Below are 27,572 nucleotides of genomic sequence, written 5' to 3'. Positions count from 1 at the left end.
CTAAACACCAGTCTCAACATCAACAATGAAGAGGCGACTCCGGGATGCTGACGTGTTTAAATATGTTGTAATTGTGTCAACATTGATTAATCACATATCACAATCCTGCAATAAAGAGGGGAAGGGGTTCTGTCTCTAATGTGTCTGTGTTTCTGTATTGTATTCTCAAATGAACGTTTCCTTTTGTCTAGTTGTAAGATCTCCAATCTGTTTTATTTCTCTGTATAGCAGCTATGTGAAAACATTTTGCAGCTTATCATATGTCATGCATCACCAATGCAGCCATAGGCCTACAGTATGATGGCATTACTAGCCTTATGGGCCTTATCTGTCATCTGAAGCAGAGAATAGCTAAGCTCACACATTGTTTACATGTTGAGCTATATGTTCTCAATTTAATATGATACCAGTAAACAATGTACAGTATATGAGGAAAACCATATACCAGATTTTGTACAGTACATGCCTTTTAAGTGCTGACATAAAATCGTTCAGTGCAAATACAAACCATGCAATTTAGGTACAATATGAAAATAAGGAGATGACAGTTAAGCTAGAAGAGATAAGCATTACAGGTAACATTTTGTGAGGTTTATTTTATTGATTTTAACTCATTTTAGCAATGTTGCTCGCAAAATGATTGTAGTTGTTCCCATAGATAGAGAAACCATGTACTGTATATGCATCACAGACCCTGGATAAGCTAGTGACTGGTCAGCTAACCTTTTAGGTCAATAATATGCTGATTTTATTAACATTTTGTTGGCTTTATAATCGTGAGAGAAATTGACTTTCCCTTTATTTCTTCAACTAGCGACTTGGCTAGTTGAGGGTTGGTGTTGTCAAGGTACTAGCCAGCTAGCCAACTTGCACCATAGCTAGGCTGCTTGGAAAAGACGTGAACCCGGGAGTCTGGCTAGCAAGCTAGATAGCTAGCAAATAACATTACAATGTCAACTAATGAAACAGATACAATTTGCAGTACTAGCAATGCAAACCGATGGTCATATCTAGCGACCATGCATGAAATGCTGTAATATGAATCTGCAGATAGCTAAAGCTAACCAACTAGGTTTAATATTAGCTAGCTAGCTAACATTAGGCTATAACTAGCAATGCAAATGGTTTTTGAGATAAGTATAATATTAATACACAGATCATACACGTAACGTTAGTTAACAAGCCAGTCAGCTAACATTAGCTAGCTATCTAACAGCATGCTTAAACTTCCAATGAAAATGACTCTACTACCGCATGGACAAAAAGGCTTCTCAACAGTTTTTACTCCCAAGCCATAAGACTCCTGAACAGGTAATCAAATGGCTACCCGAACTATTCGCATTGTGCCCCCCCCCCACCCCTCTTTTTACGCTGCTGCTACTCTCTGTTTATCATATATGCATAGCCACTTTAACTATACATTCATGTACATACTACCTCAATTGGGCCGACCAACCAGTGCTCCCGCACATTGGCTAACCGGGCTATCTGCATTGTGTCCCACCCACCACCCGCCAACCCCTCTTTTATGCTACTGCTACTCTCTGTTCATCATATATGCATAGTCACTTTAACCATATAACATGTACATACTACCTCAATCAGTCTGACTAACCGGTGTCTGTATGTAGCCTGTCTTTTACTGTTGTTTTATTTCTTTACCTACCTATTGTTCACCTAATACCTTTTTTTGCAGTATTGCATTTCACTGTAAGGTGTTGTATTCTGTTGTATACTTGTTGTATTCGGCACACGTGACAAATAAACTTTGATTTGATTTTATCACATACGCCCATAAATCAGTAATGCCATCATAGTGTATGCCATATGATAAGTTGCAAAATGGATTCATATAGCTGATATACTGAAGGAGAGAGACAATCAAATAAATAATTTGAGAATACAACACAGAAAAACAGACACATTAGAGACAGAACCCTTCCCTTTTTTATTGCAGTATTGTGATATGTGATTAATCAACATTTTACACTAGTTCATTTTGAATAATAGTTTAATCAACACTTCACTTCAAGATGTACAGAATAAGCTAACTCGTATATAAGGATTTGATCTCTTAGTCTAAACAACAATAGATAATTGAGTAGTAACAAGTAGGCTATTATTACGAAAGCATTATTTCAGGTGAACAAAAAAAACTCCATACCAGCGGTGACCAACCTTGCTCCCCTGATATACAACATTTGCAAACGTAGGTAAGCCTACACATGCTGTATAACCCTTAGCATATAGGATATACCCTTAGTCTCTTGGGACATTCCTTGAGACCTCTCACTTCATCTGCAAACAGGCTTTCACAGCTTTCCATATCCGAGGACAGAAAACATCTCAAATAAACAGGCTTCATTATACTCAAATTAGACAACACTGAATATTATGTTGCTATTATATCTCTGTCCTCAAAGTTTTCCCCTCTAGGGAATGTCCTCCCACAAAATTAACAGTGCCTATCCAGTAGCTAGCTTAGGCAGCCAATTGTGCCTAGGTTATCCAGTAGCCTACACTTTCCCTTTACTGACAGCTGGAGCTGCAATTTCAACCTCTTATCTACACATTTGGAGACAGTGTTTTTAATTTCCAATGATTACATTAAGATAGCTAGCTAATAAAAAGTTAGCTAGCTAGCTAGCAGCTCAGTTGAGTTAGCCTACAAAGTGGCCTAACATAGCCAGCTATCTAGCTAACAATACATCATTTTTAAAACATTGTTTAAATGTATTTACTTCCTTGAATATGTTCTCCTGTTGCCTCCATTTTTTGGGTCTTAACAAAAACAAAATAATGGGTAAACTTCACAACATTTTCATTGGTAGAAAAGGAAAAAAGTATATTTGTCACCAGAGCGATTTAGAAGATGTTGTGACGTTTGACTTTACCAGCGTAATCCACTTTCAATTTCAATAAATTTAAATTGCAGACTGTTGGCCACACTAGCACTTGAAACTAACATAAGCAACATTTACCCAGACGGAAAGCGGTGAAGCACATAACACCCCTTCTACAGGTGTGTGGGGGACAGGTTCTTGAAATGTAACGTCCAATCATAATCTTGCCTCTGGGAACCAGCGGACAATTCAAACCGTTTTTGCAATAAAACATTCTCCAACCTCCAAGGGAGACGTGATAACCATGTGATTTTTGAGGTATGGCAAAGCGAGACTAACCCTCAATATAGTTTTGTTATCTCACCCATATTCACAATTAAATTCAAGTGAGATTAACTATCAATAAGGCATGAGGTCAGATCAGCTACAAACATTCATAGCGCATCAAACCAACCTCTCCACCGTAGCTAGCTATTCAAACCAATGCTCTATATCTACATTCAATAGCGTAATTTTGTGACAGTTTCATCAAGGAGAAGTATAACATTATAGCTATATCTATTCTTACCTTAATTGTCTGTATTAGTTACTCTTTGGCCATATCTCCAATATTATTTGCAGTCTCAAAGTCATTCATGCAGTGCATTCGGAAAGTATTCAGACCCCTTGACTTTTTCCACATTTTGTTACATTACAGCCTTATTCTAAAATCCATTAAATATTTTTTTCCCCTCATCAATCTACACACAATACCCCATAATAACAAAGTAAAAAATTAGCAAAAATGTTTGTTTTTTAAATGTTTTGGGTTTGTCATTATGGGCTATTGTGTGTAGATTGATGAGAAAAAAACCTATGTTTAATCCAATGTAGAAATATTTTATTTATTTAACCTTTATTCAACTAGGCATGTCAGTTCAGAACAAATTCTTATTTACAATGACGGCCTAGGAACAGTGGGTTAACTGCCTTGTTCAGGGGCAGAAAGACAGATTTTTACCTTGTCAGCTCGGGGATTCGATCTAGAAACATTTCGGTTACTGGCCCAACACTATAACCACTATAAAAAGGCTATAATGTAACAAAATGTGGAAAAAGAAAAGTTGTCTGAATATTTAACAAATGCACTGTATAAGTGTCCAGGCGATGTTCTGCACTAAGATGGCATTTGACTGATGTTGCAGCATCATAGCCTGATTTATCCTCACTTTCTGGCAGTTGTGCAATTCATAAACAACTTAGCTATTGAAATGCAAGCAGCAGATGATGAGACCAGTTACAGAAAGTATTACAATATCAAAACGTAAACGTAACATTATTTCACTCAAGTCAACCTTACCAACATGATTGGAATACAGTCATCAGTACTATTCATATTAACCTACTGGACCTCCTCACAAACAAACAAGAATATAAAATAAAGATTATTCACTTAATTTTAAATGTTGATGTAATGGTGAATGAATCACACATTGAATGACTTAAATGTGGTAGCGGCAAGCTGTCCCTCTCAGTCCAATCACCAAAGACGGCTATAGTAGAGGGAGAGAGGTTACAAGAGAAAAGGATGGGGGTTCAGATCTCCTGGAGACTTACCCTCCTGTAGCTTAATTGAGGACAGACGTTCCGCTAGCAATAATCTAACCACATTGTCCGATTTCAAAAAGTGTTTACAGCGAAAGCAAAACATTAGATTATGTTAGGAGAGTACATAGCCAAAAATAATCACACAGCCATTTTCCAAGCAAGCATATATGTCACAAAAACCCAAAACACAGCTAAATGAAGCACTAACCTTTGATGATCTTCATCAGATGACACTCCTAGGACATTATGTTATAAAATACATGCATGTTTTGTTCAATCAAGTTCATATTTATATCAAAAAACAGCTTTTTACATTGGCGTGTGATGTTCAGAAAATGTATTCCCACCGAAAACTTCCGGTGAGTTTACTAAATTACTCATCATAAACGTTGCCAAAATACATAACAATTAGTTTAAGAATTATAGATACAGAACTCCTTTATGCAATCGCTATGTCAGATTTTAAAATAGCTTTTCGGCGAAAGCACATTTTGCAATATTCTGAGTACATAGCTCAGCCATCATGGCTAGCTATTTTGACACCCGCCAAGTTCGGGGCTCACTAAACTCTGAATTATTATTAGAAAAATTGTATTACCTTTGCTGATCTTTGTCAGAATGCACTCCCAGGACTGCTACTTCCACAAGAAATGTTGTTTTTGTTCCAAATAATCCATAGTTATATCCAAATACCGCTGTTTTGTTCATGCGTTCAGGTAACTATCCAAACGGTGACGTGCGAACGCATTTCGTGACAAAACATTTCAAAATATTCTATTACTGTACTTCGAAGCATGTCAAACGTTGTTTAAAATCAATTTTTATGCAATTTTTCTCGTAAAATAGCGATAATATTCCAACCGGGCGACGTTGTATTCATTCAAAGGCTGAAAGGAAAAAATTGAGAATTCTCATGAACGCGCATCTCCAGTGTCACTGTCCCCAGCCTGACCACTCACAAACAGAGCTGCTGTACATCGCCCAGAGACTGCAGACACCCCATTACACTTTCTGGCGCCTTCTGAGAGCCAATGGAAGCCTTAGAAAATGTCACGTTACAGCAGAGATGCTGTATTTTCGATAGAGATGCAACTGAAGGACAACAAATTGTCAGACAGGGCACTTCCCATATAGAATCTTCTCAGGTTTTGGCCTGCCATAAGAGTTCTGTTATAATCACAGACACCATTCAAACAAACTTTAGAGTGTTTTCTATCCAAATCTACTAATATGCATATTCTCGTTTCTGGGCAAGAGTAGTAACCAGTTTAAATTGGGTACGTTTTTTATCCGGCCGTGCAAATACTGCCCCCTAGCCCCAACAGGTTAAAAGATAATTTACCACCTTCACGAGTGCAGTCTCAGTGCTATGATGGGGTTAAAAACCAGACTGAAGCATTTCGTATACATTATTTGTCTTCAGGAAGGCAGTGAGTTGCTGCGCAACAGCTTTAAAACATTTTTAGCAAAATGGGAGATTCGATATAGGCCAATAGATTTTTTGTTTTTTTGGGGTCAAAGTTTGGCTTATTCAGGAGAGGCTTTATTGCTGCCACTTTCAATGAGTTTGATACACATCCGGAGGATAGGGAGCCATTACCTATGTTCAACATAGGAGGGCCAAGCACAGGAAGTAGCTCTTTCAGTAGTTTAGTTGGAATAGAGTCCAGTATGCAGCTGGAAGGTTTAGAGGCTATGACTGTTTTCATGAATGTGTCAAGCGATAAAAGATTAAAAGACTTGACTGTCTCAATTGATCCTAGGTCCTGGCATTTCTGTGCAGACTCAGGACAACTGAGCTTTGGAGAAATACGCAGATTCAAGGAGGAGTCCGTAATTTGCTTTCTAATGATCTGGATCTTTTCGTCAAAGAAGTTCATCACTGCTGAATTTAAAGCCATCCTCTCTTGGTGAATGCTGCTTTTTAGTTAGCTTTGCAACAGTGTCAAAAATACATTTTGGTTGTTCTTATTCTCCTCAATTAGGTTGGAAAAATAGAATGATCGAGCAGCAGTGAGGAATCTTTGATATTGCATGGTAATGTCTTTCCAAGCTAGTCGGAAGAGTTCCAGTTTGGGGAGCGTCATTTCCATTCCAATTTCCTGGAAGCTTGCTTCAGGGCTCGGGTATTTTCTGTATATCAGGGAGCTAATTTCTTTTGACAAATGTTTTTTGTTTTTAGGGGTGCGACTGCATCTAGGGGATTACGCAAGGTTAAATTTAGATCCTCAGTTAGGTGGTTAACCGATTTTTGTACTCCAACGTCCTTGGGTAGGTGGAGGGAGTCTGCAAGGGCATCTAGGAATTTTGGGGTTGTCCAAGGATTTATAGCACAGCTTTTGATGATCTTTGGTTGGGTTCTAAACAGATTATTGTTGTGATTGCAAATGTAATAAGATAGTGGTCCGATAGTCCAGGATTATGAGGAAAAACATTTAGATCCACAATATTCATTCCACGGGACAAAACTAGATCTAGTGTATGACTGTGGCAATGAGTAGGTCCGGAGACATGTTGGACAAAACCAACTGAGTCGATGACGGCTACGAAGCCTTTGGAGTGGGTCTGTGGACTTTTCCATGTGACTATTGAAGTCACCAAATATTAGAATATTATCTGCCATGACAACAAGGTCCGATAGGAATTCAGGGAACTCAGTGGGTTCGCTCTATATGGCCCAGGAGTCCTGTAAACAGTAGCTGTAAAGAACAAACGCATTAATTTAGTTTTTTGTAAATTGAAATTTGCTGTTGTAAATGTAAGCAACACCTCTGTCTTTGCGGGATGCACGGGGGATGTGGTATTCATATTTATTATGGATCCCCATTAGCTGCTACTCATCCTGGGGTCCAGCAAAATTAAGGCAATTGTACAATTTTAAAAACATTACAATACATTCACAGATTTCATAACACATTGTGTGCCCTCAGGCCTACTCCACCACACAACATCCATGTGTACGTGTGTGTATAGTGTGCATGTTATCGTGTGTGTGTGTATGCATGTGTCTGTGCCTATGTATGTGTTGCTTCACAGTCCCCGCTGTTCAATAAGGTGTATTTTTATACGTTTTTTGTTTTTTTACGCCTTTTTCTCCACAATTTCGTGGTATCCAATTGGTGGTTACAGTTTTTTCTCATCGCTGCAACTCCCGTATGGACTCGGGAGAGGCGAAGTCTAGAGCCATGTGTCCTCCGAAACACAACCCGACTGCTTCTTGACACAATGCCCACTTAACCCGGAAGCCAGTGTGTTGGAAGAAACCCCATGCACCTGGCGACCTTGTCAGCGTGCTCTGCGCCCGGCCCGCCACAGGAGTCGCTAGTGCACGATGGGACAAGGACACCCCTGCCGGCCAAATCCTTTAAATCCAAATCCTTTAAATCAAATTTTACAAATTGCATCAGTTACTTGATGTGGAGTAGAGTTCCATGAAGTCATGGCTCTATGTAGTACTGTGCACCTACCATAGTCTGTTCTGGACTTGGGGACTGTGAAGAGACCTCTTGTGGAATGTCTTGTGGGGTATGCATGGTGTAACTAGGAGGAGAGGCCTCATTTAACATAGTAGTTTCATCAGGTTTGAGCCATGTTTCAGTCAGGCCAATCACATCAAGATTATGATCAGTGATTAGTTCATTGACTATGACTGCCTTGGAAGTGAGGGATCTAACATTAAGTTGCCGTATTTTGAGATGTGAGAGATCGCAATCTCTTTCAATAATAACAGGAATGGACGAGGGCCCTATTCTAGTGAGATTGCTAAGTGAACACGGCGATGTTTTGTTTTGCCCGACCTAAATCGAGGCACAGAGTAGGGAAAGCTGAGTGGTCTCAATGGGGAAAGCTGAGTTGACTATACTGACTGTGCCAGTGGCAGACTCCACTAAGCTGGCAGGCTGACTAACTGCCTGCTGCCTGGCCTGCACCCTATCTCATTTTGGAGCTAGAGGATTTAGAGCCCTGTCTATGTTGATAGAAAAGATGAGAGCAATGCTCCAGCTAGGACTGACCACAATTCCTGACCACAACTACTAATCACTTCCACACAACTACTGACCACAACTAATCACCACAACTACACATCTACTGACCACAACCACACAACTACTGACCACACAACTACTGACCACAAATACTGACCACAACTCCTGGCCACAACTACTAACCACATCCACACAACTACTGACCAAAACCATATAACTAACTACTGACAAAATCCACACAACTACTGCCCACAACCACACACCGACTGACCACACAACTACTGACTACAGTTAATGAACACAACCACACAATTACACAACTACTGACCAGAAATACTGACCACAACTACTAACCAGAACCACACAACTACTGACCACAACTTACAACCACATCTACTGACCACGTCCACACAACTACTGACCATAACTACTGACCACAATTCTTGACCACAACTAATCACCACAACCACATATCTGCTGACAACAACAACTGACCACAACCACACAACTACTGATCACAACTACTGACTGTACCTACTGACCACAACTACTGACCACAACCACACAACTAATGACCACAACCACATACCTACTGACAATAACCACACAACTACTGACTACAACTAATGACCACAACTACTGACCACAATCACACAACTACTGACCACAACAACACAACACCTGACCACAACAGCACAACTAATGACCACAACTATTAATTTAAACCACTGACCACAATTTGACTCGTTTCATAAATCTAGTCTATGTCGCCAGTCGTGACTTCACAGAAGAGGCGTTTTGAACATTTATTTAATTTTTTTTTTAATCAAAATGCGTTTTGGGCAGAAATGCCTTCTTGAACATTTGAACTTTCATGTGCCTTAATAACAAACGTGTATGCCATCTGTAAATACAAATAAAGGTGTTAAATTACAAGCCTAGAAAAAGGCAGTAACCTTCCTACTAGCCATGATTGACTGAGATATGAATGGGCTGGACATGCCGAGAGATGAGTTTCGGATTGGTCTGCCGTGTAGCATCTTCTGTCTATAAAATAAACAGCTCGTTATGAGTAGATAATCCTTTCTACTGCAATTATTTCTAAAGATATAACGTTAGCCATGGAGAACTGCAAATGTTTTGCTACTGCTCTTAATAACATTGCTGCCCTGAATTTATCAGGCGTAAATCGACAATGGTCAGTGGGAAAATGTTGTGATGGACTACTATCAGGAGGATGATTGTACCATGCTGGCTCTCTCTGATTCTGAAAATGAATCAGATGATGTGAACCACAGTGACTTGACACAACGTGCCAAGCAAGCTTTTCAAACAAAACGGAAACAACACAGGACGTCTTATTTAATGAAAGGGGTTGCAGTCTGCTGTGAAGCGTTCATCCATGTATATGGGTAAGAGTCTAGCTACAGTTTCAGATATTATACGTTTCTAATTAGCCTAATGTTACCTAGCTAACTAGCTAACATTGAACTTCTTTGGTTAACTTTAGCTAGTTATGACAATCGGTTTGTATTTCATAGTTAGCTAGCTAGCTCCATGTCTAAACAAAATACCCCAAGTTAAAGTGTACTGTTAGCTAGCTGATGTAAGATGGCTAGCATTACGTGTATGATCTGTGTAGTAATATTATCTCAGAAAGCCATTTGCATTGCTAGTTATAGCCTAATGTTAGCTAGCTAACGAATTAACACTGAACTATCTTTCACTATGACAATGTGTTTGTATTGGTAGTACTCTATGGATTTGGATTATGGTTCATTGTTTAGCTAGCTAGCTACAAGTCTAAACAAAAGACGCCAATTCACCAGATGATTACATGTCTTTCAGCATCAGTAGAACACGCCTGACTCTCCTCCACCAGTCATACAAGGAGAATGGTTTTATGCCTCCCATCAAAAAGAGAGCTGGCCCAAGCAAGCACTTGTTCAGAGTGAACGGTCTGTCGACCAGAAGATGGTTGCTGACTGCAAGACCACCTGTCAAGACCTGCAGTTGTCTCTGGGGGCACTATTGAACCAGCAAGCAAAGACATCAGGAATGCTTTACAGCTTTGATTTTGCTCAACAAGTAAGCAATATGTCCTATTTTATACTGATTAAGGACATAGATGATAGATACACACACACACACACAAACAAAATATAAAATATACATATATGGGAAGCAGGCAAATGCGTTTCGAGCTGTGTAAAGACAGACTGACAGGGGTGTGACAGTTCATTTTAATTTATCTTAATGTTATTTTGTTGTTCGCAGGTGCACTATTCTTCTGACTCTATGCAGCCAGGTCCCATCTACTTGTTTGGTGTCTGCTGTGAAGGAAAACCACAACAAGTCAATTACTTGATTGATGAAGGCATGTCATCCACCTCTACCATCCATTCCATTAGCCAACGTGCAATCACTGGAGAATAAACTGTATGAGCTCCGTTTGAGACTATCTTACCAACGGGACATTAAAACTATGTTTCACACAGTCGTGGCTGAACGACGACACGGATAATTCACAGTTGGCTGGGTTTTCCGTGCATCGGCAGGACATAACAGCTACGTCTGGTAAGATGAGGGGTGGGGGTGTGTGTCTATTTGTCAATAACAGTTGGTGCACGGTGTCTAACATTAAGGTTGTCTTGAGGTATTGCTCTCCTGAGGTAGAGTACCTCATGTTAAGCTCTAGACCACACTATCTACCAAGAGAGTTTTCTTCTATATTTTTCGCAGCCATCTATTTACCACCAGAAACTGATGCTGGCATTAAGACTGCTCTCAACAAGCTGTTTAAGGCCATAAGGAACCAAGAAAATGCTCATCCAGAAGCGCTATCCGTAGCTGTTGTGAGCAAGACCTTTAAACAGGTCAACATTCACAAGGGCCAGACGGATTACCAGGACGTGTACTCAGAGCATGCACGGACTAACTGCCAAGTGTCTTTACTGATATTTTCAACCTCTCCCTGACCGAATCTGTAATACTTACATGTTTCAAGCAGACCACCATAGTCCCTGTGCCTAAGAAAGTGAAGGTAACCTGCCTAAATGACTACCGCCCCGTAGCACTCACGTTGGTAGCCATGAAGTGCTTTGAAAGGCTGGTCATGGCTCACATCAACACCATCATCCCAGAAACCCTAGACCCACTCCAATTTGCATACCGCTACAACAAATACACAGATGACGCAATCTCTATCACACTCCACACTGCCCTTTCCCACCTGGACAAAAGGAACACCTATGTGAGAATGCTGTTCATTGACTATAGCGCAGCATTCAACACCATAGTGCCCACAAAGCTCATCACTAAGCTAAGGACCCTGGGACTAAATGCCTCCCTCTGCAACTGGATCCTGGACTTCCTGACGGGCCACGACCAGGTGGTAAGGGTTGGCAACCAGATATCTGCCACGCTGATTCTAAACACGGGGGCCCCCTGTTCACCCACGACTGCGTGGCCAAGCACGACTCCAACATCATCATTAAGTTTGCTGACGACACAACGATGCAAGGCCTGATCACCGACAATGATGAGACAGCCCATAGAGAGGAGGTCAGAGACCTGGCAGTGTGGTTCCAGGAGAACAACCTCTCCCTCAAAGTTAGCAATACAAAGGAGATGATCGTGGATTACAGGAAAACGCGGACCGAACACGCCCCCATTCACATTGACTGGGCTGTAGTGGAGCAGGTTGAGAGTTTCAAGTTCCTTGGTGTCCACATCACCAACAAACTGTCGTGGTCCAAACACACCAAGAAAGTCATGAAGAGGGCTAGACAACACCTTTTCCCCTCAGGAGACTGGAAAGATTTGGCATGGGTCCCTAGATCCTCAAAAAGTTCTACAGCTGCACCATCGAGAGCATCCTGACCGGTTGCATCACCGCCTGGTATGGCAACAGCTCGGCATCTTACTGTAAGTCTCTACAGAGGGTAGTGCGTACAGCCCAGTACATCACTGGGGCCAAGCTTCCTGTCATCCAGAAGCTATATACTAGGCAGCCCAACATGTTTTCAGAGACTTCAGTCACCCAAGTCATAGACTGTTCCCTCTGCTACTGCACAGCAAGCGGTACCGGAGTGCCAAGTCTAGGTCCAAAAGACTCCATAACAACTTCTACCCCCAAGCCATAAGACTGCTGAGCAATTAATCAAATGGCCATCCGGACTATTTGCATTGACCCCCCTTTGTTTTTACACTGCTTCTACTCGCTGCCAGACCCTGAGCTCACCTGCGTGAATTGTTTGTTTGTTTATAGTTATATCATTCAATTTTGTTTAGTTTTGTCACACTTGTCTAAATCTAAGTGCCTCGCAAGATTAAAAGTGTATTGTTCGTGGCATGTGTGACGACCTTAATCCTAACCGTTGTAATATGCGGAAAAACTTTACAATCACTACCGGAGGTTGAATGGATTCAGTGAGTAAATCAACCACCATCACCTACTCCCGTTAGTTTCTGCTCTCGTCCCGAAGATAAAGCTCACACTGTCCAAAACAGCATTGCCTTGCATAATGGTTGTTCTACAAAGTCAAAAAGGGAACTAAGAAGACGCGAGGCTCAAGAGGTGGTATCAGGAACATATTACAGAGGCGGGGATGCCATCACCCGCTCCTGTTGATCACCCTGTCAAACGTGCGGTCATTAACCTGTTAGGGCTAGGGGGCAGTATTGACACGGCTGGATAAAAAACGTACCCGATTTAATCTGGTTACTACTCCTGCCCAGTAACTAGAATATGCATATAATTATTGGCTTTGGATAGAAAACACCCTAAAGTTTCTAAAACTGTTTGAATGGTGTCTGTGAGTATAACAGAACTCATATGGCAGGCAAAAACCTGAGAAGATTTCATGCAGGAAGTGGCCTGTCTGACAAGGTGTCGTTCTTCTTGCCTCTGTTTATTGAAGACTGAGGATCTCTGCTATAACGTGACACTTCCTACGGCTCCCATAGGCTCTCAGAAGGCGGCAAAAAGCTGAATCGTGGCTTTTCAGGCTCTGGCTGAAAAAAAGTAGCGCGTTTGGGTAGTGGCTGGTTACAGTACTGTGAGACTCAGGCGTGTGCCCGCGTCGACCGAATGCTTTGTTTTCTTTCCTCTGTTTACCTAAACGCAGATTCCCGGTCGGAATATTATCGTTTTTTTACGAGAAAAATGGCATAAAAATTGATTTTAAACAGCGGTTGACATGCTTCGAAGTACGGTAATGGAATATTTAGATTTTTTTTGTCACGAATTGCGCCATGCTCGTGACCCTTATTTACACTTCGGATAGTGTCTTGAACGCACGAACAAAATGCCGCTATTTGGATATAACGATGGATTATTTTGGACCAAACCAACATTTGTTATTGAAGTAGCAGTCCTGGGAGTGCATTCTGACGAAGAACATCAAAGGTAATCAAACTTTTGTAATAGTAAATCTGACTTTGGTCAGGGCTAAACTTGGTGGGTGTCTAAATAGCTACCCGTGATGGCTGGGCTATCTACTGAGAATATTGCAAAATGTGCTTTCACCGAAAAGCTATTTTAAAACCGGACACCTCGATTGCACAAAGGAGTTCTGTATCTATAATTCTTAAAATAATTGTTATGTTTTTTGTGAACGTTTATCGTGAGTAATTTAGTAAATTCACCGGAGGTTTGCGGGGGGTATGCTAGTTCTGAACGTCACATGCTAATGTAAAAAGCAGGTTTTTGATATAAATATGAACTTGATTGAACAAAACATGCATGTATTGTATAACATAATGTCCTAGGTGTGTCATCTGATGAAGATCTTCAAAGGTTAGTGCTGCATTTAGCTGTCTTCTGGGTTTTTGTGACATTATATGCTAGCTTGAAAAATGGGTGTCTGATTATTTCTGGCTGGGTACTCTGCTGACATAATCTAATGTTTTGCTTTCGTTGTAAAGCCTTTTTGAAATCGGACAGTGTGGTTAGATTAACGAGAGTCTTGTCTTTAAAATGGTGTAAAATAGTCATATGTTTGAGAAATTGAAGTAATAGCATTTCTAAGGTATTTGAAAATCGCACCACGGGATTACACTGGCTGTTGCGTAGGTGGGACGATTTCGTCCCGCCTAGCCCAGAGAGGTTAAATAACAAACTGGATGAGTTAGCGACAAGGGCTAAATTTGAAGAGGACTGCTTTACAGAAACGTGGCTCAAGCAGATTAATACTGATGTGAACATTGATGGATACAGTCATAAGAGGAGATCGAGACAAAACAACATTACATAAATCAATAGGCGGGGCGCTATGCAACTTTGTAGATAATACTACCACGCAGTGTAATGTGATTGAACAAGTGTGCACCGGAGACTATGAGATTCTCGTTGTATCATTCAGGCCATTCTATCTACCACGCATGTTTGGACAAATTACCATTATTCTGGTCTATGTGCCTAGACCTATCAATAAGGAAGCTGCTGACAGGATTACAGACTGTTTCAGTGCTGCACTTTCACGATCAACTGACCAGCCAGTATTTGTGCTTGGGGATTTTAATATGCTCTCCCTCTCGGCGCACCTCCCCACTCTGCAACAGTACGTTACCTGTCCAACTCGCTCAACTCGCATCCTGTTATGGCAATGCAGAGCACCCATTGGGAAAATGGACCATAACGTTATCAATCTCCTACCGAGATACAGGCAGCAGGTGAAACGTGAAAAACCTGTAGAGAAATCCATTCAGGTATGGACAGAGGAGAGCAGGGAGGAGCTTAAGGATTGCTTTGACGTCACAGACTGGGAGGTGTTCTTTGACTGAGGGATCCCCATGAGTTGACAGACAGCATTACCTCATAGATCCAGTTCTGTGAGAATACTGACATTAACACGAAAACTGTCAGAGTATTTCCCAACAACAAGCCCTGGGTGTCTAAGGACTTGAAAATGTGCCTCAATGAAAGGATGTTTGCATTCCTTAAAGGAGATACTGATTCTGTAAAGGAAAAAGACAATTAATTCAGGTCAAAAATATGGAAAGCAGAAAAGGACTTCAAGGATAAAGTGGAGCAGAAGTTCTGTACTGGCAATCCAAGACAAGCATGGGAAGGACTAAATGCAATGATGGGAAGAGAAAGGACAAGAGAGAACAATAATATGTCAGACTGTTCATCCTTTGTAAACGACCTAAACTGTTTTTATGGAAGATTTGACAAATGTAAACAAATATGTGAGAGTATCGCCATATCCTCTCCTGTCCAGATAACAGAGAACGAGGTGGCCTCATGCTTGTTAAATATTAAGCCACACAAAGCACCGGGCCCAGACAAACTATGGGGCAAAGTACTGAAGGTCTGCGCTGACCAGCTCAAGGGAGTACTCACACGACTGTTTCAACTCCTGCTGACCACCGGTGCCTAAGAAGTCAGTGGCCAAATCACCAAATGACTTTTGGTCAAATGCATGGAAAGGGTTGTTAGTAAGTACCTTACACTTTCCATAGCAGATCAACTGGACCCGTTACAGGTTGCCTATAAGGCCCAGAGGGGGAGTGAGGATTCTACCCTGACCTTGGTGAACATGGTGGCTAGTCACCTTCAACATGCAAAATCATATGCACACATTTTATTTATTGATTTTATTTCAGCTTTCAATACAATGTAAATACACACACTGCTGAAACCACTACTGGACCTGAACATCAACGGAGGCCTCGCAGGTTGGATCAAGGACTTATTAACTGACCGCCCACAGAGGGTCCTCATGAATGGGGCCCTCTCTGATGAACTGACCCTGAACAAGGGGGAACCCCAGGGGTGTGTCCTTTCACCGTTGTTGTTCTCTATCTACACTAATGAGATGAAGATCCGAGGAAACAATGTGAACCTTTTTAAGTACGCGGATGACATGGCTCTGGTAAGACTCGTTTTTAAAGAAGCTACATCAGATGGGGACAGCTATTTTAAATAGACCAATAACCTTCAAGAATGGTGCCGGTCAAGTGCCCTCCACATCAATGTGGAAAAGACAAAGGAGCTGATCATCAATGGTAACAACTTACCAATGTCCCAACCACTCTGAACGACCAACCAGTGGAGGTGGTTGCGTGTTTTAAATACCTAGGGACAGAAATTGATAACAAGCTGAGTTTTACAGAGAATGCAGACTATTTTTTTTAAATCAAGCCAACGCCTGTTCGTAATCAGGAAATTAAAGGGGTTTGGGGTCAGCCAGGATGTTCTTGAGAGGGTGTACAGCAGCTTGGTGGAGAGCATCCTCACGTTTCAATATGACAGTCTGGTATGGTAATCTGAGCATGAGGAGAAAAAGCAAACTGACCAGAATAGTAAACACAGCCAGCAAAGTAATTGATCAACCACAGGCACATTTGAACATTCTGTTCCACAAGGCAACCAAAAAGAAGGCACTGTCTGTCGTTTGCGACCCCTCCCACCCTCTACACCCTCAGTTCGAGAGGCTTCCCTCTGGCCGGCGCTTCAGAATGCCCATGGCCAAGAAGAACGTGTTTAAACATTAATTCGTTCCTTGTGCTATTGGACAACTAAATGCAAAGTAAATTGTATCGGTATATGTACTTATCTATCTAGTGAAGTTGGGACAGTGGTAATTTGTGAGTGAATGTATTAATGCCCTCTATGTTGTTAGTGTATGCAACATGATGGACTGACTGGTTAATATGTGTATGATGTGAGAATGTATGTGATTATTGTGGTAACCCGTGGGGTATTGCGTTGAGCGTGCAGAGATTAACACAGACACAGGGAGGTTCTAGTCAGCAAACACGACTTTACTAACAACAAAATCACCTAGGTTTTGCTCAGCCCTTCTTCTCAGCTTCTGCTCTGTCGGCCTCTCTATTCTCTCCCATGGTGTGTCACCTTGCTCCTTTTATGTCGCCTCTAATTACCTCTACTTGGAGCCATGCATGTCGGGGTGCCCAGCCCGTGTACTCCCAGCAGAGGGAGCCAACGTCGTGGCACTTTACCTCCCCTCTATCACCAACCCCCAGTAGATCTCCCGGGATACCACATTATTTTAATGAAAGGTGATGCCAAAGAAAAATGTCCATCCAGGATGGACAATAAAGTTTTATTCTATTCTATTCTAATCTATGCATAGTCACTTTACCCCTACCAACATGTACACATGACCTTGACTAACCTGTACCCCCGCACATTGACTCGGTGCCGATACCTCCTATATATAGCCTCATTATTGTTATTTTATTGTGTTACTTTATTTTTTAAAATATTTATTTACTTTAGTTTATTGAATAAATATTTTCTTAACTCTATTTTCTTAAAACTGCATTGTTGGTTAAGGGCTTGTAAGTAAGCATTTCACTGTTTTATTCGGCGCATGTGACAAATAAAAATGTATTTGATTTGATTTTACATCACCTGCCATCAAATGGTTGGAGAGTTACTTATCCAATAAAACTCAGAGTATTCTTCAGTGGAAGCTTCTCTAACATCAGATATGTACAGTACGGTATCCCTCAGAGCAGTTGCCTTAGGCTGTTGCTCTTCTCTATTTTTACAAATTATTTGTCACTTGTCTTACAAGAAGCTAAAATAACTGTATTCTGATGATTGCACACTCTACACATCAGCACCTACAGCCAGTGAGCTCATTGAGACACTTAGCAAGGAGTTACAGTCAGTGTCAGAATGGGTAATTAAAAATAAACCGGTCTTAAATAGATCAAAAGCATTGTACTTGTTTCAAAGCATTCTCTTAGTCCTAAACCTGGACTGGATTTGTGCATAAAGGGTGTGACTACTTAACAAGTGTAAGAAACTGAACTCCTAGGAGTAACATTGGATGGTCAGTTACCATGGTCAAGTCATATTGACCAAGTTGTTGTGAAGATGGGTAGAGGTATGTATGTATGTCCTATAAAAAAAAAATGTGTTTTTGACACACAAATCAACTGTACTATTTGTCCAGGCGCTGATCTTGTCCCATCTTGATTACTATCCGGTAATATGGTCAGGTGCAGCAAAGAAAGACCTAGCAAAGAAAGACCTAGCAAAGCTGCAGCTAGCTCAAAACAAAGCAGCCCGCCTTGCCCTTAACTGCGCACACAGAACTAACATCAACAACATGCACAATAGTCTTTCTTGTTTGAGGGTTGAGGAGAAGTGGACTACTTCTCGTCTAGTCTTTTTAAAAAACATTTTGGTGTTGAAAATGCCTAACAACTTGTAGAATCTATTTGCGTACACTTCAAACAGACATACTGTACATATCCCACCAGACACACCACTATGGGTTTCTTTATGGTACCCAAACCAAAAACAGTTTTAATGCATCACTCAGTTATGTATAGAGCCATGTCATCGTGTAATACTCTGGCGGCAGAGATTACTCAGGAAAAAAGTAAGTTTAGCTTAAAAAAAAGGATAAAAAACATGTATCATAGCGCCTCTCCTTTTTCTAAATATCTAATTTAACTGTACTGTATATAAGAATATGAATATGTATATGTGAATAGTGGGTAAATAGCATTTTTGTTGTCTCTTGGTGTTTCCTATTGAGTGTATGAAACATTAGGAACACCTGCTCTTTCCATGACATTGCCAGATCCAGGTGAAACTTAATTCCACTTCAGTCAGTGTAGATGAAAGGGAGGAGACAGATTAAAGAATGATTTTTAAGCCTTGAGACGATTGAGACATGGATTGTGTATGTGTGCATTTCAGTGGGTGAATAGGCAAGACAAAACATTTAAGTACTTTAAAACAGGGAAATGTTAGTACTTGCAAGGCGCACTGGTTTGTGTGTCAATAATTGCAATGCTGCTGTTTGTTTCACATTCAACAGTTTGCTGTGTGGATCAAGAATGGTCTACCACCCAAAGGACATCCAGCCAACTTGAGTCAACTGTGGGAAGCATTGGAGTCATCATGGGCCAGCATCCCAGGGGAACGCTTTCGATACCTTGTAGACTCCATGCTCCAACGAATTGAGGCTGTTCTGAGGGCAAAAGGGGGTGCAACTCAATATTAGGAAAGGTGTTACTAATGTTTTGTACACTCAGTGTGTAACTATTATTTACATTTTAATTTAATGTAATATCTTATGTTGTTCTTGTCTATTACTGTTCTGTACTTTGTCATGTATTTGTACATTTTATATGGACCCCATGAAGAGTAGTTGCTGCATGCTGCATTTTCCCAATTTAACTGGTCTTGGTCTGGACATGGTCTTTATGCACTGGTCCTTGGTCTGGGTTCGGGGCTTTTCGCTCATTTCACCCTTTTCGCCTTTCCGACCATTTCGTGCTTTATAGTTTCTCAAACATTATGCCTTATTTTAGAAGTCATACAATTTGGTTCAAGTACAACAACAATCCCTCACTGTTTAGTGATGTCTATCTGAAAGAGGCAGTAGGTCTTGATAGGATTTGAACCCAGGCCGCCATGGGTTGGCATGTATTTCAAGACTAAGTCACTAACCCTCTGAGCCATGGCAAAAATCAGGGTTGAACACTATGGAAGAGCATGCATGTATGAATTGCTGGTTCCAGTCTTGACTCAATTTCTTGCGTTTACACAAATCTTCTAATATGTATTTTCTATTTTATCCAAAGCAAATTACAGTCATGTGTGGATACATTCGGGTAGTCGTGGGATTCAGACCCACTATCCTGGCACTGCAAGCACCATGCTCTAACTACTAAGCCACAGAGCACCACCATGTGGGTGATGGACACTTCAGGAAAAAGTGTAGGTTATTGACATGCAGAGCCTGCAAGTGGCTCCAACCCTCAAAGAGCACAAACATAGATGTATATTTGGCTCAAACATAGACCTCTATAATGTACTGTACTCTACTATAATGTGCTCTGTACTGTAATGTCCTTTACTGCTCTGTAATGTACTTTCCTGAACTATACTCTTCTGTACTGAACTATACTGTAATGAACTGTACTGTACTGAACTATACAGTACTGAACTATACTGTACTGAACTGTACATTATTGTACTGTACCTTACTGTACTATACTGTACTTTACTGTACTGAATAATAGTTTACTGAACTGACCTATATTGTACTGAACTGTACTGTACAGAGCTATACTTTACTCAAGTTTACTTGAGGGGCGGCAGGTAGCCTAGTGGTTAGCGCATTGGGCCAGTAACCGAAAGATTGCTAAATCGAATCCCCGAGCTGATAAGGTAAAAATCAGTCATTTTGCCCCTGAACAAGGCAGTTAACCCACTGTTCCTAGGCTATCATTGTAAATAGGATTTTGTCTTAACTGACTTGCCTAGTTAAATAAAGGATAAAAAAAAAAAATACAATTAAAATTTCTCCACTTGATCTTATTTTTACCCATTTAAACTGGTCTTGGTCTGGTCATGGTCTCGATCCACTTGTCCTTGGTCTGGGTCTGAGAAAATCTAGTCTTGGTCTAGATCTAAAGGGGTACGGTCTTGACCATCTCTGGTACTCACACCAATGTTATACTTTTCAATCCATGTGGGTAGTGGACCTGTGCACACTTCAGGAAACACTGTAGAGTATTGAGATGCATGGCCAGCAGGGGGATCTATTCCCTCCAAGAGTGACTTGAATTGTCAGGCCCAAACTCACTCAACTTCATTGGCTCACAGCGGCCATGACGTTTAAGATATCAACTTCATTTATAATACATTTCAATATCTTGGTCTATGGATGCTGTGCAGCAAGTTTGGGAGAAATTGGTTTCGTGGTGTCTGAGGAGATGTTGTTTAAGAGGTTAAAAATGTAGAAGAATTTATACTATTTTCAAAACGTTGGATAATCCATCACTGTGATGTCATTGGTCCAAGAGGCAAATGTATTCCTTTCCTTTCGGTAAACATATGTACCAAATTCTAAGACTCTAGGTTGAACAAGGAGTCGGCTGCCCTTTTGAATTCAAAGTCTGTTTATAGCGCCACCATTTGACCGAGTTGTATTTGTGCATCAAGTTACAGAATCCCATGAATACAATAAGGTTAACCCCTAATAGTGTACGCCAACAAATACAATAGGGTTTCACCAGCTTTTCTGGTGTGTATGGCCTACAATGTGTATGTTCTAAATGCTGACTTAGTGCTTAGGCACCTAAAACAAAAAGAGCACTACACCCCTGACCATAGTACTGGTAATTATTGATTGTTTAAAATTATTCAAAGTAAAACCATAAAGTACCCATTGTTTAATCCCTCTTACCAGAGGAACATCAGTTGAAATAGGACTTTAAGATATAGTGTAACCTCATTGGATATTTCTTCTGTTTGTCCATCAGGGTCCTGAGTTCAATGGCTACCTAGTTGGGCGAGGCAACTCCAGGGAGGTGGACCTGAACCGGAATTTTCCAGACCTGAACGCTCTCATGTACTACTACGAGAAGACTAATGGTCGGAACCATCACCTGCCCCTGCCTGATAACTGGGAGCATCAGGTATGTACCAGACAGCCCTGCAGATCAACCACAAGACCGAGTACAGGAAGAATACATGGGGTTAATTAATAATTGGGGCTAGGGGACAGCATTTTCACGGCCGGATGAAAAACGTACCCAATTTGAACAGGTTACTACTCTGGCCCAGAAACTAGAATATGCATATTATTAGTGGATTTGGATAGAAAACACTCTGAAGTTTCTAAAACTGTTTGAATGCGAACCTAACGAACCTAACGCGCGAACAAAATGCAGTATTTGGACATAAATATGAGCTTTATCGAACATTTATTGTGGAGCTGGGATTCCTAGGAGTGCCTTCTGATGAAGATAATCAAAGGTAAGTGAATATTTATAATGTAATTTCTAAGTTTTATTGACTCCAAGATGGCGGGTTTCTGTTTGCTAGTTGTTAGTGTCATCTGGGCTGTACTCAGATTATTGCAAATTGTGCTTTCGCCGTGAACCTTTTTTGAAATCTGACAAAGCGATTACATTTAGAAGTGTATCTATAATTCTGTGCATAACACTTCTATATTGATCAAACATTTTGATGAGTATTTCTGTAATATGTGTGCTCATTGTGCTGATTCACCAGAGGTTTGGAGGGAAAATATTTCAACATTACGTGCCAATGTAAAATGCTGTTTTTGGATAAAAATATGAACTTTATCGAGCAAAACATACATGTATTGTGTAACATAATGTCCTAGGAGTGTCATCTGATGAAGATCGTCAAAGGTTAGTGCATCATTTAGCTGTGTTTTGTGATGCATCTAGTTGCTTGGAAAATGTCTGTGATTTATTTTTGTCAATGTACTCTCCTAACATAATCTAATTTTATGCTTTCGCCGTAAAGCCTTTTTGAAATCGGACAATGTGGTTGGATTTGCGAGAAGTTTATCTTTAAAATGGTATAAAATAGTTGATTGTTTGAGAAAATGGAATTATGAGATTTTAGCTGTTTTGAATTTGGCGCTCTGATTTTCCACTGGCTGTTGTCAAAATCAATCCCGTTAACGGGATAAGAACGGAAGGGGTCCCCAAGAGGTTTTAAGTCCAGGGGTTGGAACCCAACATTTTTTCCAACAGTTTTTTTTCTGAACAGAAACACAATTTTTTTTGCTTTCTTTCCACTGTTCCGACTAGCAAAATAAAATTCTGAACCGGTTTGAACCCCAACAAAGTCCCGGTTTATATAAACACAGCAAAAAAATGTACGTCCTCTCACTGTCAACTGCCTTTATTTTCAGCAAACTGAACATGTGTAAATATTTGTATGAACGTAACAAGATTCAACAACTGAGACAAACTGAACAAGTTCCACAGACATGTGACTAACAGAAATGGAATTATGTGTCCCAGAACAAAGGGGGGGGTTAAAATCAAAAGTAACAGTCAGAATCTGGTGTGGCCACCAGTTGCATTAAGTACTGCAGTGCATCTCCTCCTCATGGACTGCACCAGATTTGCCAGATCTTGCTGAGAGATGTTACCTCACTCTTCCACCAAGGCACATGCTAGTTCCTGGACATTTCTAGGGGGAATAGCCCTAGCCCTCACCCTCCGATCCAACAGGTCCCAGGCGTGCTCCATGGGATTGAGATCCGGGCTGTTCGCTGGCCATGGCAGAACACAGACATTCCTGTCTTGCGGGAAATCACGCACAGAACGAGCAGTATGGCTGGTGGCATTGTCATGCTGGTGGGTCATGTCAGGATGAGCCTGCAGGAAGGGTACCACATGAGGGAGGAGGATGTCTTCCCTCTAACGTACAGCGTTGAGATTGCCTGCAATGACGACAAGCTCAGTCCGATGATGCTGTGACACACCGCCCAAGACCATGACGGACCCTCCACCTCCAAATCGGTCCCGCTCCAGAGTACAGGCCTCGGTGTAACACTCATTCCTTCGATGATAAACGCACCTAAACCTTTAACAATGAAGATCTGTGAAGTTACTTGGATTTTTATGAATTATCTTTGAAAGACAGGGTCCTGATAAAAGGATGTTTCTTTTTTTGCTGAGTTTAGTTTCTTTTTGTTCCCTTTTTAACCTGCGAAATCAATAGTTTTTTTTTACATTTAGCTCAGATAGAGCAGACTGTTGTGTGTGTTGTTATTAGGAAAGTTATGTTACATGTTGCTTGTTGTGGTAAATTCCTGTTTATTACTACAGTGTGTAGTGTGAGGTGATATGCTGTGATTACTCACTGTGGATATAGGCCTAGAGCAGAAATGCAAGAGCAGTGAATGTCCTTGCCAGTCGTTGACTAGCCTAATCCATGAACCAGTCTGCAATGGATAACTGCTAGGAAGAAAGAAAAAGGAGTTGTGTAAAAATGGTCGATTTCCACATATTAGAAAACATTTATATTATCACACACTCAAACCAATGATGCTATTAACACTACAATTGCCTGGCCTTTCATGATGCTGGGCTTCATCTTTAGCATACAGATGCATCAGATGCATATCAACCCACAAGATGCACAAACATGAAAACCAACGCTTGATAAATAGTGCATAAACAAATGTAAAGCATGTTTGCATAAATAAATATTTGTGTAAATATATACATGTAAAAATAGAACAACAATAATTATTTGTTTAGATAGAGTCAAGGATATGTTTTGTTTAATTCTACAAAGTCCAAGTGAAAAATGTGGTCCGAAAGCCAATTTTCGACACTTCAAGCCAAAGACCCATCAACAATCTAACAGTCTAATAAATACATTTAATATATGCTATCTGAAGAATAATACATTTGTTGTGTTCATAAAGATCTTAGGTAACATTAAAATACTAAAAAACAATTATTTCTAAGAGCATAATAACATTTCATTTATTTTAGGCTACAAGTAAAAACAAAAGTCTATCACAAAAGTCCATTATAACTTTGTTTTGGCAGGTCTAAAGAAAAATTGTGAAAATAAGAAAATATATTTAAAAGAATACAGAATAGCATATTTTAAGCTTATAATGTTACTAGTTTTTGCTTAGTAGCCAGAACAATGGTGCCGAGCGAGTGGTCATGTGCTGAATGCATGGACAGAGCAGATATTCTTGTGAACATTTGGAAATAAAGCTGGTACCTCTTGAATTTTGAGAGTTATTTGACAAAGGTAAGTGTCATAGAAACTGAAGAATATGATCTTTCTGATACTAGGTAGACATCAAAATGTTTTACCTGCATAAAGTGATGCTCCTTTCCCTGCATCTGTCAAATACAAGGTGCGCCCATCTCTTCATGTACGACTTAACAACTGATAATATTGTCACTAATCAACTTTTGTCAATTTAATCTTCTCTATAGGCTGCCTTATTATGTGTGAAATTACACTGCTCAAAAAAATAAAGGGAACACTAAAATAACACATCATAGATCTGAATGAAAGAAATAATCTTATTAAATACTTTTTTCTTTACATAGTTGAATGTGCTGACAACAATATCACACAAAAATAATCAATGGAAATCCAATTTATCAACCCATGGAGGTCTGGATTTGGAGTCACACTCAAATTAAAGTGGAAAATCACACTACAGGCTGATCCAACTTTGATGTAATGTCCTTAAAACAAGTCAAAATGAGGCTCAGTAGTGTGTGTGGCCTCCACGTGCCTGTTTGACCTCCCTACAACGCCTGGGCATGCTCCTGATGAGGTGGCGGATGGTCTCCCGAGGGATCTCCTCCCAGACCTGGACTAAAGCATCCGCCAACTCCTGGACAGTCTGTGGTGCAACGTGACGTTGGTGGATGGAGCGAGACATGGTGTCCCAGATGTGCTCAATTGGATTCAGGTCTGGGGAACGGGCGGGCTAGTCCATAGCATCAATGCCTTCCTCTTGCAGGAACTGCTGACACACTCCAGCCACATGAGGTCTAGCATTGTCTTGCATTAGGAGGAACCCAGGGCCAACCGCACCAGCATATGGTCTCACAAGGGGTCTGAGGATCTCATCTCGGTACCTAATGGCAGTCAGGCTACCTCTGGCGAGCACATGGAGGGCTGTGCGGCCCCCCAAAGAAATGCCACCCCACACCATGACTGACCCACCGCCAAACCGGTCATGCTGGAGGATGTTGCAGGCAGCAGAACGTTCTCCACGGCGTCTCCAGACTCTGTCACGTCTGTCACGTGCTCAGTGTGAACCTGCTTTCATCTGTGAAGAGCACAGGGCGCCAGTGGCGAATTTGCCAATCTTGGTGTTGTCTGGAAAATGCCAAACGTCCTGCACGGTGTTGGGCTGTAAGCACAACCCCCACCTGTGGACGTCGGGCCCTCATACCACCCTCATGGAGTCTGTTTCTGACCGTTTGAGCAGACACATGCACATTTGTGGCCTGCTGTAGGTCATTTTGCAGGGCTCTGGCAGTGCTCCTCCTGCTCCTCCTTGCACAAAGGCGGAGGTAGCGGTCCTGCTGCTGGGTTGTTGCCCTCCTACGGCCTCCTCCACGTCTCCTGATGTACTGGCCTGTCTCCTGGTAGCGCCTCCATGCTCTGGACACTACGCTGACAGACACAGCAAACCTTCTTGCCACAGCTCGCATTGATGTGCCATCCTGGATGAGCTGCACTACCCGAGCCACTTGTGTGGGTTGTAGACTCCGTCTCATGCTACCACTAGAGTGAAAGCACCGCCAGCATTCAAAAGTGACCAAAACATCAGCCAGGAAGCATAGGAACTGAGAAGTGGTCTATGGTCACCACTTGTAGAACCACTCCTTTATTGGGGGTGTCTTGCTAATTGCCTATAATTTCCACCTGTTGTCTATTCCATTTGCGCAACAGCATGTGACATTTATTGTCAATCAGTGTTGCTTCCTAAGTGGACAGTTTGATTTCACAGAAGTGTAATTGACTTGGAGTTACATTGTGTTGTTTAAGTGTTCCCTTTATTTTTTTGAGCAGTGTATAAACTGAGTATACCAAACATTAGCAACACCTTCCTAATATTGAGTTGCACCCTCTATTCGTCAGAGCATGGACTCTAGAAGGTGTCGAAAGCGTTCCCCAGGGATGCTGGTGTAAGGGGTGCTTACTGGCGGCAGAGAAGTCAGGCGCAGGAGAGCAAAAACTGTGTTTACAACGGAGCAGTTTAACCTCTTGGGGCTAGGTGGGACGCTAGCGTGCCACCCGTGGTGCACTCCATCAACAGCAGGTGCATTTCAAGAGCGGCAAATTTGAATCCAAATAAATGTCAAAATTCAAATTTTTCAAAAATACAACTATGTTACACCATTTGAAAGATAAACATCTCCTTAATCTAACCACGTTTTACGATTTCAAAAAGGTTTTACGGCGAAAGCATAAATTTAGAGTATGTTAGGACAGTACATTTACAAGAGTTGTGTGTAATGTTTTGTCAAGTCAAAGACAGGGTCACCAAAACCATAAAACCAGCTAAAATGATGCACTAACCTTTTACAATCTCCATCAGATGACACTCCTAGGACATTATGTTAGACAATGCATGCATTTTTAGTTCTATCAAGTTCATATTTATATCCAAAAACAGCGTTTTACTATGGCATTGATGTTGAGGAAATCGTTTCCCTCCAATAACCGGCAGTCAAGTCAGCGTCAGAAATTAAATAATTAAAATTAGAAAACATTGGTAAAATATTATATTGTCATTTAAAGAATTATAGATTTACATCTCTTGAACGCAATCAACTTGCCAGATTTAAAAATAACCTTACTGGGAAATCACACTTTGCAATAATCTGA

General features: G+C 41.0%; 1 protein-coding gene across 2 annotated transcripts in view; it reads left to right on the top strand.

The window, feature by feature from the left end:
* cpn1 (carboxypeptidase N, polypeptide 1) overlaps nucleotides 1-27,572 on the top strand; it is a 183,250-nt gene that overhangs the window by 54,843 nt on the left and 100,835 nt on the right. For both annotated transcript variants that reach the window (XM_045701860.1, NM_001141729.1), the window contains exon 3: nucleotides 21,683-21,838. In XM_045701860.1, the coding sequence (XP_045557816.1) occupies nucleotides 21,683-21,838 (156 nt within the window). The remainder of the gene's footprint in view (nucleotides 1-21,682; nucleotides 21,839-27,572) is intronic.

The sequence above is a fragment of the Salmo salar genome, chromosome ssa19 (assembly GCF_905237065.1).
Source record: "Salmo salar chromosome ssa19, Ssal_v3.1, whole genome shotgun sequence".
Lineage (NCBI taxonomy): Eukaryota > Metazoa > Chordata > Actinopteri > Salmoniformes > Salmonidae > Salmo > Salmo salar.
The sequence above is the reverse complement of the archived record's forward strand: the minus strand, read 5'-3'. Positions and strand labels throughout refer to the sequence as shown.